Genomic DNA, 18,043 nt, shown 5'->3' on the forward strand with positions numbered 1-18,043 from the left:
TGTTGGAGTGTTTAAAATTCCACAGTGTAGATTTTTAGCGGCATCTAGCGGCAAGATTGTGAATTGTAGCCAATGCCTCAGTTTACCCCTCCCTTTCGAAACGCATTGTGAAGCTACGGTAGCCGCCACAGGACAAACACGTCATCGTCTGAGACAACGTACTTAGTGACAAAACGCGCTCTGTTGAACAGTTTGTCCGTTTAGGGCTACACTAGAAGCTTGAATGGCGACTTTTATGTAAAGGGACCCACGGTGTAAGTAGATAAAAACAGCTCATTCTAAAGGCAATTAAAACAATACAGTTCATTTTTTTAGGAATATAAAGAGTACACATACATTCAGAGGTTAGGTATACACGTAACGTCACCTTCGGCGAAAATGCCTGCGGTTACGCCGACCGAGTGGCAAAAGACAGAGCGGCAGAATTTGTGTACAGTGTTAAGTCAGCGAAAACGCGTCTAAATTTGAAAAAGATGTTGTGCTATAGGCTGTACAGATTTAACAAGAATTCGGAGCTATCGTTTTATAGACTGCCAAAAACACCGAAAGCAGAAGAAAATGGATCGTCCATGCCAACTGACCACAGGTGGGTTGACAAGTTGCTAAGGTCACTTATCCGATAATTGTCCGTTATACTGATATCTCCGCGGCCACCGCTATGAAAACCAGCCATTTTGTTGAATGTTTTGCCACTTTTTTAAAAAATAAAAAAAATCTACTTTTTTTTATTTTTTTATTGCAAGAACGTACAGAACATACACAAAAAAAGTAGACATACAGTATCCACATATACAATAAACACAATAGACAATATACAGAAACAATCAGGTGAAATGTTTTGCCACTCAACAGGGCGAGTTCCGGCGTGGTCACGTGGAAAAGTGACGTCAATGCATACCCTCTACATAGTTATGTATATTATATTGCATTTCTGCCAAAAGATCTCTCTAAACGTTACACAATATACCTTTAAGTACTGGTCTCATATTACATTAAATATGGCACTTCAGTATGAAGACAATTACAGTAGATATTGAATCCAATCCATATTTCTTAATTAGTAATAGAAGTAAAATTGAAGCCTAAATTCGTGTATGGATATATTGGTGCCAAGTCAAATAGTATTTGTCTACAGCCAAGCGGTCCAAAGTATACAAGACAAAACGCAAAATGTGAAATAACATTTGAATATACTTTTATTAAATACTGTGATTTCTAACAACATGTAATAAACATAAAAATAGCGTTTTAATATTAAAACCATTTACAAATGACAAAAAGATACTTAATTTCTATATGAACATATTTTGCTGACCTGCCAGATGGTCCCATTCACAGTAAAAATGCAAGCTTTATTTATTAATAACATTTGAAAGACAGCTGGTAAACATTACTGAAACTCTGACCAGCGCAAACATATCAAACTAGGAATACAAAATTACTATATGGATTCAAATGTTAACGCACATAAGAATCCCTAAAGGACATAAACAGATTCGATCACAGTGTGATTACCACCTACTTCACTGATCCTGTGCAAAATGAAAATTGCATTTACAACCATTCTCATATACAGAACCTCACACGCTCTTCCAAACACAGCAGCAGGATATTGGGGTTCATTGTTGCCGAGCAAAGACATTTATTAGAGTTTTGGGGGTGGGAGGTCCCGCTTGTAGACTGCACTGCCTGTGAAAACACACAGTAGGGGCACTGCATACTTGGGAGGTCACGCCTCTCATGCTAATTAAGCACTGTCTTCTCACTGTGGCTAAGCCAAGACTGGTCAGCTCCCCAATGACCCGAGCAAACAATTACATACAGTACATGTACACTGTACATATAAACAGTGTACATATAAACTTCAATCTCCAATCTGTAACACTTTCACATTTCCTCTTTTCAACCATAGTCACCTTCACTTTGAATACATTAAAATCTTAAGTTTTTAAATGAGCGTATCTAGCAATTAAGGATTATCATATATTGCTTTATTAAGTGCTACGAGTTTGTATATCTTAAAGGGCCTAATAAAATGTGAACATTATTAAAGTGGCCGAAATCCCTAAAACTATTCTTTAACGTCCCATTAGCGATGTGCAGAATAAAGTCTTCAAAATGATCTACTGAAACACGCAATATACACATGAATGTATTTCAAAAGACAAAATATAAGTGCTTAAGATGTCCACAAATGTGGGTTTTAAATTCAAAAAAGCTGCAACTACAATTTAGATATCTTTAAAGGGATAGTTGACCCAAAAATTATGTCATTATTTACTCACTCTCATGTCATTACAAACCTGTATAAATTTCTTTGTTCCGATTAACACAAATAAAGATATTTTGAGGAATGTTTGTAACCAAACCATTTGCGTAGTATTTTTTTTTTTTTCCTAGTAAATGGGGCTCATGATCGGTTTGGTTACAAACATTGTACAAACTATCTTCCTTTGTGTTCATCAGAACAAAGAAATTTAAACAGGTTTGTAACAACATTAGAGTGAGTCAATGACGACAATTTTCATTTTTGGGTGAACTATCCCTTTAACTATTTTTTAGACAGCTTAGCCCCGATCTAGAGACAAACCTGGCCATTGGTTAACCACCTCAGATATACATCATATACAGTCTAGATGAAAAAAATAAAAACGCACCACAGAACATTTAAGACATTCACAAAAGAATTACATAAATATCACTGTAGGTACTGAACTCTGTTTGCAGGATATATTGTATTAGTATATATGATATCAGTTACTTGGTCCAGATGACTCTGAGCTCTTGCTGTCGGTCTCTGAGGAGTCACTGTTTTCACTGCTGTTGAGGTCAGTGTTATAACTCAGCCCGTTTTCATGGCAGTTCATCAAATGTTGGATTTCAGAATGCCACCCCAGGATCTCAGCAAGTTTTTGGACAGAATCTACAAGATCTCCTAGCTCCATGTAGTCACCCCTCCTCAAGGGCCGCCGTTCAAAGGGCCCGACTGGATCACGGTTCAGCAGCAGACGAGGTACTGTGGACTTAACAGTGTTTATGAGACTGGCAAATGGCTCGATCTAACAAAAAAAAAACACACTGTTTAACCATATTATTTATAGTTTACAACACTTATGTCAATGGTAAATAATGCCAATTTTTGCACAAAAACGATAATTTCGCTTCATAAGATGTCAATATATTGCAAAGACACTACATTTTTTTTGAAAAAAAGGTTTATTTTCCAGCTCCCATACAATTAAACAATGGATTTTTACAGTTTTGGAATCCATTCAGCTGATCTCCAGGTCTGGTGGTACCACTTTTAGCATAGCTTAGCATAATCCATTGAATCCGATTAGACCATTAGCATTGCATATACTCAGACAGAAAATGAAAAGTTGTGAATTTTTAGGCAGATATGGTTAGGAACTATACTCTGTGCCCGAAAATAGTCCCAAGCTCTTGAAAGTTACTAAGGGGACTATTTTCAACTGCTGCGTAATATCATTGCGCCTCCTGCAGCTATGTTACAGCAGCAAAGTCCTTGATTATTACGCCAGAATGAGAGTATAGTTCCTAGCCATATCTGCCTATAATTAACTTTTAATTTTCCATTGGTCTAAGTGCACGATGTAACTACAGAAGAGTCAAGTTTTAAATAGGAAAAATATTGAAACTATTTGGTCATTTTTGAGCACAATGCTAATGGTCTAATCAGATTCAATGGATTATGCTAAGCTATGCTAAAAGTGTTAACGCCAGACCCGGAGATTAGCTGAATGGATTCCAAAACGATAAAAATCAGATGTTTTACTCTAGGGGAGCTGGAAAATGAGCATATTTTCAAGAGAAGTAGAGTGTCCCTTTACATTTTAAGTGAACCAACCCACTCAAACGCACCTTTAAAGAGGTGCCCATGATCATAAGAAGGTCTGCTTTTGGGAAATCTTCCGCATGCTGAAAGTACTTTTCTGGCAGATCTTCCCCAAAAAAGACAACGTTAGGTTTGACAGCTCCAGCACAAAACGTACAGATGGGAATGTTGCCATTCATTATAGCTTCCTGATGAAAGGAAAGATAAAGAGAATATTTGTACTAGTGTGTGCTAACTTTTTGCAATAGAGTGTAGGTGTGCTAAATATTTCATGGCTTGATTCATCAACAGTAGACCTTACGTTTTAATACACATGGATTGTATTTGCTATGCATGTTACAATAATTCCCACTTGGAATGCTTCATATCCATGTTGCATTACCTTGGCCTCCTCTGCAGGATATGGTGTATAGCAAAGGTGGCAGGCAGCGGTCGCAAAACTCCCATGAGCCTCCACGAGCTTGTCATCTGGGATACCGCACACTAGAGAAACACAGTAAGGGACCACTTTAAAAATCACAAATGATTTTGCTTAACATAACTGTGTAACTGGACGTCCTTATCTCACACTTTTCAAGTCCATCGATGTTCTGAGTATACATGCGGAGCAGCAGACCCTTCTGATGCAGCATACGGATGAAATAGTGGACGTAGTTGGGACGATGGTGTCCGGGGTACAGATCCTTTGCCAATGAGAAGAAAGGATGAGGGTTGTCGGAGAAGTAGTCTATGTTGAAGACCGCCTCTGGGTAGGGGATGTCATACTTTGCGAGGTTTGCGTAAAGACCTGTGCCTGGTGTCCTAACGCACAAAATATTATCCAGGTTACGCGACAATGCAAAGCAGAGTGCATACATTTAGGGTCATAAATGCTGCGTTCACCTGAAGTCTGGTATTCCACTGGCTGTACTGATACCTGCACCGGCAACCACCACAATGTTTCGCACACGGCCGAGTTTCATCAACCTGCCTATCGTCCCCAGAGCTCCATGTGGGCCGACAGGTGTTGGAGAGAGAGCTGGCTTAGTGCTGTGAGGTGCATTACAGACCTTTGAGGACTTCCCTTTCCTGAAGAAACAAAAGGAACAACGTTTCGAGAAAATCTTATTTTGAAAAGCACTAAACAAATTAAAATGATATTATTGTACAATCTCACCGTGTAGAGGTCTGCTGTTCACTCACTGTCATGAGGCTGAGATCGTTGACCAGTCCTGAAGCAGAAGGTTTAATGTGTGGGGTGTCCATCTGAGGATTGGCAATGGCACTGCGAGTCACCCTGGTGACGTTTGGCTGAATGACCCTTCTCGACTTCGCCTTGCTCATGTTGATCCCTGCAAAGGTACATTTCATTTAGAACCACATTTACATGAAAAAAGAACAGTATTGACATCTTCGAGCCAAAAGAAAATATCATGCCAGTTTGAAATGACACATTTTCATAAATAGATGAAGTATTGGTACCATTCTCTATGATTTGCTCTTTGTTTTCCTTTATCTTTGGGATTCCACATTATAAGGTCCAGTCACGGCTTTCATTGCTATATTTAAAATGTAATTAAAACACAGCAGAGCTCTTTTGTGTCCTCCCTTTGGTTGACGTAAAAAGCTTCGATGTATTAAAACCGTCAGGCCCCAACAAAGCTAATGGTTGTAATATATTTAATGTCCCCCCCTCCACTTTCGTTCAACAGCCCACAGCTGTGGCAGCTTTATGGCTCAGGGAAGGGGAACGGGTACAAGAGGGGCAGTTAAAAGGGGGGTGAAAGTGTCCAGGATTGACTGTGTGTCAACAAACCCAGCTGGAGAAGAAAGGAGGCGGCCATTTAGACTAAAAAAAGTGGAGCGTGAACGGAGACGGATGATCCAGAGGTGGAATCCAATAAAGAGAGTTGGTGGAAAAAAGGAAGATGCCTGGAGCCGTAAGGAGGTATTTCTTCAACGTCTGACATCTCGGGATGAATGACGGACGACGAGGAGAAAGAGAAAAAGGAAGAGAGAGAGAATAGAGTGGATACAAAGAGATACATCCAATAAAACAAGGACTGCGTCACGGCATACAAATGCGATAAGACGGGCTTTTCAAACCACGCACCTTATCACGCCCCAAAAGGGGGTCTGTTATCGTATTCACAATTACAATGGGTCTTGTTTGGTTCAGTACAGTGATAAACACATCTGCCGGGAGAATGGATGAACGTGAACAAATTCGGGCAACATGCTAAGAGATATTATCCTGTATGTAAATGACAAATTAAGACGCCTGCATAACTATTAACGGCATATGAGGTAATTCAACTCATCAGCGTCAGAATTAAAAAATTAGCAGTTTTGTTTTTGTTCAGCCATTTATTCTTAAGCTAACTATAAGATTCTCCTTTTTTTCACCTCTGTAGGGTTTTATGGACGAATCCTGTTTTACTATTAAAAACTACAGGGGGTGGGAGGTCACGGCCTTTATCTCTCAGTTACCCGCATAGAGACTGCTGTGCAGATCCAATATTTCACAGTTGAGCTTAATAAGACTTCACACAGATGGCGCAATCTACAATACATTCTCTGTTTCTGGGAATTAGACTTTTATAGTGTGAAAAAACTTGGCGGGATTCCTGAATAACAAAAAGTGTAATATAATGTTAAATAATTCTGTTCTGCAAACAACTATGGGAAAGGAGATAAATCCAAAAACATACAAATGAAGAAAAAATGAATGTGACTTGAAGCCCTTACAATAAATTATGATTATAGTGACATAGAAGTTAATATAATAATGGTCCTTAACATTTACATTTAGCAGATGCTTTCATCCAATGCAACTTAACTTACAGAAGTGAGGAAAAGAAGTAAATGATTTATCTTAGGGAAGCAACACCCTAAAAAAGCTGGATAATTTTAACCCAGTGTAGGGTCAAAAGGGGACAAACCCAGCCACTGGGTTACATTTACCAAGAAAATGTTTAGATAGTTAAAACAACCCAGAATTAAAACAACTCGGCTTAAATTACAACTCAATGGGTTGGGTTCATCCCTTTATGACCCACTGCTGGGTTGAAAATAACCCACCATTTCTGGAGTGAATAACTGGAGAAGTGCTATACAAAGTTAAAAAGTTTCAAATTTTTTTAAAAGACAATGGGTCTCATTCACTAAGGATACTTAAGCACAAATTTGTTCATAAAATCTTTTGATTTATGAATCATGAGGATTCAACAAAACTTTCATTTTAAAATTTATTTTAAATGTATGCAAAAACAAAAACAACTTAGACCACACGTGCGCAATAATCATGAACAAGGAAAAAGAACCCTATAATATATATCTGTGTTTTATATTTTATATTTTTTTCCTTGTTCATGATTATTGCGCACGTGTGGTTTAAAGCAACACTATGTAGTTTCCATGTAAAAATTACTTACAGCTCCCCCATGTGGTTGAAAAGCGCAATAGTGCCTGGTATCAGACACTCTTCTGCAGGCAGGGAGAGGGGCGGGGCTGTGTTTCCTACCCTCCACCGCCACTTTCAGAGTGTGCTTGTAGCAGCTAGGAGGCTGCTCAGGTTGCAGCAACAGTACAATTCATCCAGTTAAGAGTTGTTCTATAACTGAAATTATTTTAGAGACATTATTTAAAGGTAAAAAAACTACATAGTGTTGCTTTAAGTTGTTTGTTTTTGCATACATAAATATATTTAAGTTTTTGTTGAATCATGATTTGTAAGTTAAAACGTCCGTACGCACATTTTACGAACAAATTTACTTGCTTAGTTAAGGAGCGCAAAATACCATATAAATAATTTACTGTAGCATGTTAAAATTTACACTTTGTAGGTGTGAGCAAAAATGTGCTGTTTTTGGGTGTCCTTTAAAATGAAATTGAGCTGATGAAGTGCAAGCACTGATCGCCATTATGGTGGTTTGTTAAAAATTTAAATTCAATTGTGCTCTCAATTTTTTTCTCTATCTGCACTAAATGGCAGTGCCACGGTTGCATAGTACAGATTAAAGGGGCGGTATTATTATTAGAAGATTCCCCTTTGACATCACAAAGGGAGGCAAATTTTAATGAACCGTTTTCTCCCATGCTTGCAGAGAATGGTTTACCAAAACTAAGTTAGTGGGTTGATACAAGCACTGGGGACCCAATTATAGCACCTAAACATGGAACAAGTCAGATTTTTATGATATGTCCCCTTTAACATTATTGTAAAGTGTTATAATTTTTTGTGAGCATTCAACATTCAATGAACATTCAACACATTCCTGATTTTGCACTTTGGTGCTTAAATAAACATTAAACAATAAAAACAAGTAGTGATGCACCGATTTATCGGCCGCCGATATTTATCGGCCGATTTTTGATTAATTTTAAACCATCGGCATATCGGCAATAGCACGAGAAAGGCCGATACCGATTGTTTATTAATTAATTGCATAAAGAAATCCATTATATGTAAAAAAATGAGTTAATGTTGTTAATAAAAGAAATGCTGAATAGCAAAATCCACCTTTGAAGGTTGTCATGCCGTCTTATTATATTTGTTTTAGCTTAATTTGTGCCTCTCTTATTATGTTGGTCAGTTGAATGTTAATTAGATCCAATCCATGTTCAGTAAAAATAATTTGATGCAGAAATAAACTAGCTAATAGACCAACTGTAAAGTATTGTATACAAGTGTTTAATATCGGTATCGGCCAGAAGTTGTCTGTTTAAATCGGTATCGGCCCAAAAAAATCCTATTGGTGCATCCCTAAAAACAAGATTATTCTGCTAGTTTGTATGTTTTTCACTTCAACAAAAAAAACAAACAAACAAATGAATTCATGTCCAGTGAGCCAGACACCAGGCAATGAGCTTTCTGCTGCCTAACAGAGACTTCACCAATCATAGTAACTTCTGCCCAAAGAATAGGCAAAAACCAACATGACCAGTAGTGTGACTGTAACCATGGAGAAGCAGCTAGCAACGGGCAGTCAAAGCAGGAATGAGTTGATATTAGCACACATCTTTGTCCTCTCGCTGCTGACAAATTGAGAATAAATGGTTCTACAGCAGCTTTAATAGACTAAATCTGAAAATTAGTGATCATGATACTCAACAAATATCACTGAATATTCAAACCAGACAAACAAAAACTGCAAACAGTGAATTGCATCTTGAAGGTAGATAAGTTACTGTTGGTTTGTTCATGTCCATCAGATGTGTCAATACCAAAAGATGACTCAAATATATGTTTCTAATAGGGAGATGCTTTAATAAAATAAAAGTATTAAGGGTTCACATGATCTAGCATCGTGTCCGACCATGTTTTGTGTGTCTGCTGCCCCCTGTGCAAGTTCTGCAGTCAGTTTTCCCAAATGCAAGACGCTGTTAAATGCTGCCGCTTAGTGGCCAGTCTCACTTAATAAAGCTGTGCAGAAACAAAACATGTAAACAGATATTAACCATTTACTAGGATGACTTACTTAAGGAACAGGCTAAACATAAATGACTTAAATTGTTATTATGACTGTAAGGTGTAAATTAATCAATTTAAATTGACATAATAGTGCTTTTAATAGAAATAAACATTATATAACAATATAGGTCATTATTATAGCACACGTCACCATGCAAAAGTTACTCTATGGGGTGTTCTTAAGCCGTTAAATCACCCATGTCACTTTGTGACACAAAGTGCGCATTCATTGACATTATGATGTAATAATGTTACATTTTGATATAAGAGAAAATGAATAAATGCTTCGGATAAAGCCGCACTCAAACAAGAGATCCAGAGAGGAAGCAACACTTTTGGACATGAGCTCAAAATGGATATAGGCTACTCATTTTTAAGTTTTCTTTTAAATATAAACCATTTTTGGCTTGATAATTATAAAATGTGCACATACAAAAAATGTAAATGCTGAAAACCTATATAAGGTATACAAATAAACAATTAATAGGTGACTTACCTGTTTGAACAGTTTTAAGGAAAGACAGTCAAAATTAAAACTACAGCATAAAATCGAACAGGTTCCTCGTGCTGAAAACGGGATTTAATGCCTGCTACGTATTTATGTGATCTCTACTGCATTGTTGTTTTCATGTTTGAACTTAACAGCTCCCGCGAAATATACAAGAGGCGTAACAAAAAAGGAAGTGCGTCATTTTCTAAATAAGTGCGGGAAATGCACACGCGACAGCTGTGAAACAGCGCTCGCTTTGACAAATTAATCTCGCGGTACTTTGATGTCATACGCCGATACATCTGCGCAGTGCCGTGTGAAGATAAATGCCTTAAAACAACACCAGCTGGCTAACATATCTAGAGTTTCAAACCATTGAAAACAATGTGTGTGAGTTTTCATTGTCACACACTGAAATTACTATACTTAAATGAATATTTAATAGCTTTACAATGTATAAAAATGATGGTATATTGGGTATGATGTCTACAGCTGTTCCTGTTGATAGAAAGACTGTAAAGAGATCCTGGTCTTAAAACAATTTAAAGCTGAAAGGGCTTTACCTAATTTGTATGTGTGTATTGTGTGTGTTTGCATGTATTCAACAGTAAAATGGTTTAAACGTTCACTGCAGGTTTTCCTTTACAAGCACAGGTTACACTACCATTTAAAAGTTACAAAAAGTTAAAAGACACTTTAAAAAAAATAGTGGACTCAGTAAAACCACGTAATAATAACAATTTAACTATGGGAATTATGTTATCACAAAAATATCAAAAACAAAATTAAGACTGTTATATTTTAGCATCTTCAAATATAGCCACCCTTTCCCCAGATTTTGCAGTAATGTACTCATGGCACCCTGGGACACTTTTGAACAGTACTGAAAAAGTTCCCATAGTTTCTGAGCTCTTATTCTTAATGCTTAATAATAATATTCATTACTCGGTCCAGGTCTTCAATTTCAAAAGCATGTGACACTGTCTGAGAAATCCAGAATAAAATATCATATTCTTATTATGAGATTAGGAGCATCAAAGTTTGATTTTACTCATTGATTTCACACTGATTTCAATCTTTGACATAACCTTAAAGATCAAGGTTGCATTTGTTCATTCATACAATGTTCTTTACATTATGTAGGATGATTTTATAGAAAACAAAAATGAAATTAGTTTTCACAGACTGGGTCACATTTTTTTTTAATAAAACTTTTTTCGTAATAAAATAAATTATTATTACAAAAACACTTTCAAGCACATGACTTTTGAATCAATTATTTTTTTAAAAGAAACACTGTGGAGTGTATGTTTTTACAGGTTCATTGATCTTTGTCCCTTATCAGTTCTCAAATAAGTCGAATAAAGACCAAAGCCAAACCAGGTGGACATACAGAGAGCACATATGCACCCAACAGTCTCTTCATTTTTCATCACTCATATCATGTGAAGTCATTTCACACTCCAGAGAGGTAAGAAACGTCACTTCCTCTCCAATGTGTCCACATTGGTACGTGGTTAAAAACAGCAAACTGGGACGCCACGTACACAGTATGCAAAAGATAGGGTTTTAAAGTCTTGTCAAGTCGCAAAATTATTGTCACTTTAGCGTGTCTCTTATAAAATCGCCTAACGGAACAGCATATATTTTTTACTTTTTGCTCTGAAACAAATAAGGGGTGGAGACAGAAGTTTCCAAATCGACCTGAAGTTAGCAGCGTAAACTTCTAACAGTAAGTATATCTAAATTACTAATACAAAGAACTGGCGACGGTTTCGTGCTGCATGTTTTTAAGATGTCGCTTTATATAACTTTATTGTAATAATATTGTGTGTTGCACTAAAGTTTCATCGTCAACATAATGGTTGTATTGTCTAATCATGCCGATCGTCTCTCACCTAAAGTCATGTAACTGTCGTTTGATGATTGCTGCCGTCTTTTTGTCGTCATCAGATTCATATTTCTTCGATTGTGTTTTTGCATCTTTCAAAGATCTTTCATCTCCCCTGTGTGTTTTCTTCATATTTGGACAGAACCTAATTTCATGCAAACATCTGTTTTTGACTCGTGTATCACCTAAAACTGAACATGTTCGTGAACAAAGAAAAATAGTAAAGTTCGTCTTCACACAGATTATTATTGTAAACTCCCAGGCACGAGCGCCACGTCAGACCTGTTCATAATCACAGGCTTTAGAGTCGATTTAGGCCAGACATATTATAATGATACAGTATTATCTGAATGTTGTAAACGTCATGAATTGCTTACGTGTAACTGTACACGCATTAATATGCTGCCTGATCTGATGTATTTTATCTGAACGGTCATTTCTATACATTCCTAATGTTTTTTTACCTGTTTGGAAAACGTCAGAAACCATCACAAAAACAGGGATTTAATGGTTAATGATAATTGTATTGGTTTCATTGGTAACTCTCTATGGGCCTATACTGTAATGTGCTGGGCTCTATTGGTGAGATGCTATCTGGTGGATGGGAACTATACAAGCACCATTGAGTCCTACTGGAATAAGACCTAAAAGACACAATTTAAAGCAATTTTGTAATGGTTTGATGATTAAAATTTTTAGTGCAAACCAATAAGATTTGTATTGCTTTATTCAGCAGTGTTCACTGTATGAATAATACTTTGTTAATGAGGATTACTGCATAGCTTCATCTTTAATAGTTATATAATATTGCTTTATATCATTCATAAACCTTGCATGTCTTTAAATACTTTACTCCACCTGTTTACAAAGTTTGCTGCAATGTTGACAGGGTGTTGCAGGCTGTGTTTGTAGAGTAAACTGGTCTGCCTTGTTTTATGCAGATGTTTGTTTGGTTAAAGCCCACAATTGTAATTTCAATTTCTCAGCTTGTGTTTACCAGCTGGTACAGTACCACCCAATCGCTTGATACTTGTAAGACAGGTTAAAATGTCTCCTGTGGAAAATTAAAGTGGGTTTTCTAACAGCCTCATTTTTGTGTTTTTAGAGTGAAAATGAGTGAAACGGACCAGCAAAGGAACGATGTGCCGGCATACATGAATGATGAACCACCAGCAGGTATTGTAAACTATGCTGTAATTGTGGCATTGTGAGAGTGACTAACCATATTTTTATACTACTATTTCACATAGGTCATCTTTGTTTTCCTTACTGTACTTTAGACAATGATAACACACTGTGCCACATAGTGGTGCTCTTGCACAATATAAGACCGGCACTAATGCCAACTGTTTCCGGTGTCATTTTCAATGCTTAGAAGAGTTGCATTACATTTTGAGGTTAAAATAAATGTGTTTTGGAATGCAAAATGGCCCCAAGAAGTTTCTGAATGTTTCATGAGTTTGATTCCCATGGAACATGCATACTGATAAAAATGAATAGCTTTCATGTACTGTAAGCTTTGGATAAATGCATCTACCAAATGCATGAATTGCCATAGTTGCTGCTTACCTACACTTGCAAATATTCTTTTACAGACCATGTGTAAAACTGGATTTCAATTCCATCAGATATAATAAGGTTGTTAACAAAATTAATTGCAAAAAAATTTTTTTTGTTAGTTTGATATTCACATTTATGCACTTGGCAGACACTTTTATCTAAAGCGATTTACAGTGTACAAGGTATAAATTTTTATCTGTATGTGTGTTACCTGGGTTCAAACCTGTGATCTTTTGCACTGCTAACACAATGATCTAAAGGCCGGGGTCTACCTTTTTTCCGCGTCCGGCTCGCACGCGTCCGCGCAGCTTTCCAAGTATAATCCCCACGGCTACACGCAGATGGCCGCATTCGACACAATACGCAATACAAATTATTTCTTATTCAAATTATTACTCTACCAGGCCGTCAGGGCAGCACTGATTTGGGGGCATTTACAGTACATTAAGACATAAAAGTAAAAATTAAAGACGAAAAACGATAGTGTGTGTGCAAATGCTGTCTATTTCCTTATATAATTGTTTGTAGTGGAGTGTCCTGTCTAAATATTTCCACGCGCATGCGCTGTTGTACCGCACTGTCCGCGCGGTCTCAAATTTTGGGCTGCTTGCGAAAATGACGTCATGCGGACGAGGCGCATACGCGGACGTCCCTAGTATACCTTCGGATTAACACTATGCTTTACAGGAACACATTATATTACATTATATTTTGTTGTATAATCAAATTTTAGCATGCAATTATGCGTCAAAGATTTTGGGGTTGTTCTGCAGACAGGGCTTTTCCTAGTCCCAAACTAAAATGCATGTTTGAGCTGCCTTAAGACTTTGTACTTAAATAGTTTTGTATCAAGATGCACACCAGTATTGTTTTTGGTTTGTAAATGCTACTTAAATGTCCTAATATAACTAAGGCTCAGTCCTGGATTAATCTAAACCCTGTCTGCGAAACCGCCCCTTTATGTATTACCATAAATATTTTCCAAAAAATGACATAATGCATTATTATACCAAATACTCTAGTGACAGTCAGTTATTTCAGTATTTTAAAGTATAAATGGTTTTTTTTTTGCGCATTCACAACAACCACCTCGCATTACAGTGATTTTGGAAGTCTAACTTGTTTCATTATTGTATCTCTCTAATTTTATTTACTGTAGATGCCAATAAAGACCATCCCCAGCCTCAGCCTGGCATGTTCTCCAGGGTGGCTGGTGGTCTGTTCAGTGTCACAAAGGGGGCTGTTGGGGCCACAGTGGGTGGAGTTGCCTGGGTTGGAGGAAAAAGCTTCGACCTCACGAAGACCGCCGTTACCTCCGTGGCGTCTGTGCCAGCGATGGGGGTGGGGCTCGTGAAGGGAGGCGTGTGTGCCGTGGCCGGCGGCGTGAGCGCAGTCGGCTCTGCCGTCGTCAGCAAAGTTCCTATTGGTGGAGGTAAAAAGAAGGATAAATCTGATTGAACCTTCTGCCTGAAGGTACTTCTGCATTGTGTCTTCTCGTTTGACTCTTACGTGAGTTGATTGTGGAGTTTGCAAGACCATATTTCGTCTGCCTGACCGGACCATCAAGATGACATTCGTAAACTGGGGGCTTGCTTGACATGAGAACCTTTGTTATAGGAATATGAAATTATGCGTTATGCCAAAATTGTTTATGTCTGAAGTATTACATTTCAATGAGTGTACATGTGGACCTTTAAATGTTCCGTTACTGTTTTACAAAGGCACATCAGTTTAAGCTTTGTGCCTGTGACCGCAGAGACAGACAAAGATTTCGCACACGTTTCAAACGCGCACCATGCGCTCGGACTCCTGCAAGCCAGTTGTTGGATTAAGATGAAGATCAGTCAAGTGTCCCTCAAGGTTCTGTAAGAGAAAATCACAGGCCGTGGGGTGCTGATGGTGACACTCCATCTGTCTGATTGATTGTTCGTGAGATTACTTACTTTGTGCCTTTGGGGTCCGCGCTGATCCGTGCTGCCCTCTCGTATCCCACCGATCGCTCTTCATCCTTTGCAAAACGGAGAAACCACAAGCACACACACGCTGTGTTTACTGTGCTGTATTAAAAGGGCTCTGAAGTTGAGGACCATAAATCTGAATGCTGATATACTTTAGGGATTTAGGGAAAAGTGCGTCCGTGTGCAAATTGACAATCGGCATCAAAACAGAAGTTTTGGTGCTTATACCATCTACATCTGTTTTCAATTACCCTGTGAGAATTTCTCTTGTGTTTTTCTTATTTTTTTCCTCTCTATCATGTTTGTTCACTGTCCTTTGCTTTTTTAAAACTCTTTAACGTGAATCTTTTTATGGGCCAAAAAAGAACCACACAAGGTGGCAAAATACATTACAGTATTTTCGTCTATCGAGTATTTGTTGTTTTTCCTTACCAAAAAAAAAGAAATAGGATGGAAAAATGTTTAGTGTGTTTGTTTAAGGTTTGTTTTTTGTTAGCATTACTTTATTATATTCATTATGGTATTCTATATATTCTCTCTTTTTAGATGTATCAATTTATTTTTTGTTTGTTTTCAGGGTGATTTGAAGCGTTCCATATTTTGTTGTATAATGTGAATTCGAAAGATTTAAATAAAGTAATATCAAAGTGGCTCATAGCAAATATTGGTAGGATTTGAATGAAATCCCTTTTTAACAATGCACACACATCCAGCCTTTAGGGTTACACTTTACAATAAGGTTATATAAAAAAATAAAAATAAAAAAATAAAAATACAATAAGGTTATATACTGTTAATTAGCTAACATGAACAAACAATGATTAATAATATAGTCTTTCAGGATTTACTTTATTAATATTTGTTATAGTCTGTGTAAAGTCATTTCAGAGAATTCTTTCTAAACACATTATAAATGTTAGAAATTTGTATGTATTTTATGAGATGTCTAATTTGTATTCATTTGTACGACTACATTCGTACATTTTTTTTATACTTTTTCCCTTGACCCCTGTGACGTTGGGGTTAGGGGTCGGCATTTGTTATTGGTTTTTTTTTTATAATTGTAAATTTTTGCACAATTAACTTCATACTAATTCATACGATTAGCCAACTGGTAAAATATGTACCAATTCTCGTGAGATCAGGTTGTAGCAGTATTTGAAAGTTGAGAGAGATGGCAGCTTTCCCATAAGTTGCCGTGGTTTAGCCCCCAAACAAACTGAGAAGACATTTAATATCAGACTTTACAAGGACTTTGATGTTAGTTAATGCCAAAAATGTATTAGTAAATGATAAAAGTAACACCATTGATTAAAGAGCACCTATTGTCCGATTAACATTTTTACATTTCCTTTGGTGTGTAAGTGTGAATTAGTACATGTTAACGATCAGTGTTGGGAAAGTTCACTTTCTACATGAACTAGTTCAAAGTTCAGTTCACAAATTTTAAAATGAACTAGTTCACTTCATAGTTCATACTTCAAACTTTTTGAACGAAGTTCACAGTTCCAAAAATGAACTAGTTCAGTTCTTTTTTCCATATGTTGCAGCAAGCTTTTATTGCCACAGCCTATATAGAACCACAGCCGGCAATTATTTTATCAGTTTTAACTCTCCAGCGACGGCTGGGAGATGACAACGTACCCACTATTATATGCAGTTAATGATATTTGGGTTGACGATCTGTCTTGAGTTTGACTTTATTTTTATTTGCTTGCACATACCTTGAAAGGTTAGGCCTGTGCTTTCAGTTCAGTGTGCCGTTTCAGGTTTGCTGTGGATGTGACTAAAGTGCGGATTTTCTTTATGAAAGTCAGTGGACAAAGTTTGCACAAAAATTTACGATTTCAGGCTCTGTTATTCGCACTTTGGTCTGCAAATGTGAGTCTCTGCGGATCGCGTGCGCGTCTCAACAAACAGGGAGACGCAAGCGCAATTCGCGGAGGCTTGCGTTGCGGACCAATGCGCAAGTAACAGAGCCTTCAACCATAGCTTTCAGATTGAGAAAGGCTGCATACGTCATCAAGCCTGGTTTATTTAAGTTAACTGAGCATTACATTTGCAAGTCATAAGCGTATTACAACAATTTACGATTAACAAAGAATAACTTTCATATTTTAATTGTTTATATTCTGAAATAAGACAATATTGATGACGTATGCAGCCTACGAATGCAACCTCCGAAAGCAGCAGCCTGCCGATTGAGAAATGGCCAATGACTGCTGGTGGCTGGTGTTGCCAGATTGGGTGTATTTTCCGCTACATATTAAGGCCTGTTTACAGTATGTTTTTGCCTAGAAATCTCTATAGAAATCTGGCAGCCCATTGAACAAAGTAACGTCTAGTTCACGTTCGCACAAAATATGAACGCGTTCACGCACAACACATTTACTTTGTCTGGGTATTCTGTCAGTCGCAGCAGATGAAACCTTTACCAACACATCAAAAATAAATTAAAACGATTAAAGGGCACCTATTTCATTGGTAAAAACAATGAGTGCATTTACATGCACAGTCTTATGCCGATTATGCTTAATAAACTGATAACAAGTGGGGTCATGTAAACGCGTAAAACGGTTTTCTTTAATCGGGGAAAGCTCATAAACGGCGTAAGCAAAAACCGATCGGCACAGGTAGTTTTTTGCTCATTACGCCAATTTCGCGTGGCATGTAAACACCTTAACCGGCTTTCTCACGGTTTTGTCCATGTGCGCATGTCTCCGCGTATGAAAGATAAACGTCACACGCGGAAGTAAGCACAAAGTAACGCATTAAAGTCTCCGCTCAACAACAGGTTCTGCACACACGAGAAGAGATACAACAGTACAGCTTAAGA

At 37.4% G+C, this 18,043-nt stretch overlaps 2 protein-coding genes across 4 annotated transcripts; one reads left to right on the forward strand and one right to left on the reverse strand.

Moving 5' to 3' along the window:
- Positions 1-721: 721 nt before the first annotated feature.
- Positions 722-12,703, reverse strand: LOC135769498 (NAD-dependent protein deacetylase sirtuin-3). Of its 3 annotated transcripts, none has more exons than XM_065278836.2 (7): positions 11,697-12,703; positions 5,013-5,187; positions 4,739-4,924; positions 4,425-4,657; positions 4,239-4,339; positions 3,883-4,044; positions 722-3,059 (listed from the first exon to the last, which is right to left on the reverse strand). In XM_065278836.2, exons 1-7 carry the CDS (start codon positions 11,779-11,781, stop codon positions 2,754-2,756), a joined length of 1,248 nt encoding a protein of 415 aa, XP_065134908.2. In that variant the 5' UTR covers positions 11,782-12,703; the 3' UTR covers positions 722-2,753. The 3 variants fall into 3 exon arrangements, with proteins under 3 accessions (XP_065134908.2, XP_065134909.2, XP_065134910.2); XM_065278837.2 differs by lacking the exon at positions 11,697-12,703 and adding an exon at positions 9,805-9,992; XM_065278838.2 differs by lacking the exon at positions 11,697-12,703 and adding an exon at positions 5,318-6,629.
- Positions 11,270-15,869, forward strand: tmem263 (transmembrane protein 263). The gene is made up of 3 exons (XM_065283405.2): positions 11,270-11,530; positions 12,795-12,865; positions 14,409-15,869. The coding sequence occupies exons 2-3, from the start codon at positions 12,802-12,804 to the stop codon at positions 14,705-14,707; spliced, it is 363 nt and encodes a 120-aa protein (XP_065139477.1). The 5' UTR covers positions 11,270-11,530; positions 12,795-12,801; the 3' UTR covers positions 14,708-15,869.
- The last annotated feature ends 2,174 nt before the right edge of the window (positions 15,870-18,043 follow it).

This window comes from Paramisgurnus dabryanus, chromosome 9, assembly GCF_030506205.2.
Source record: "Paramisgurnus dabryanus chromosome 9, PD_genome_1.1, whole genome shotgun sequence".
NCBI classification, from domain to species: Eukaryota; Metazoa; Chordata; class Actinopteri; order Cypriniformes; family Cobitidae; genus Paramisgurnus; species Paramisgurnus dabryanus.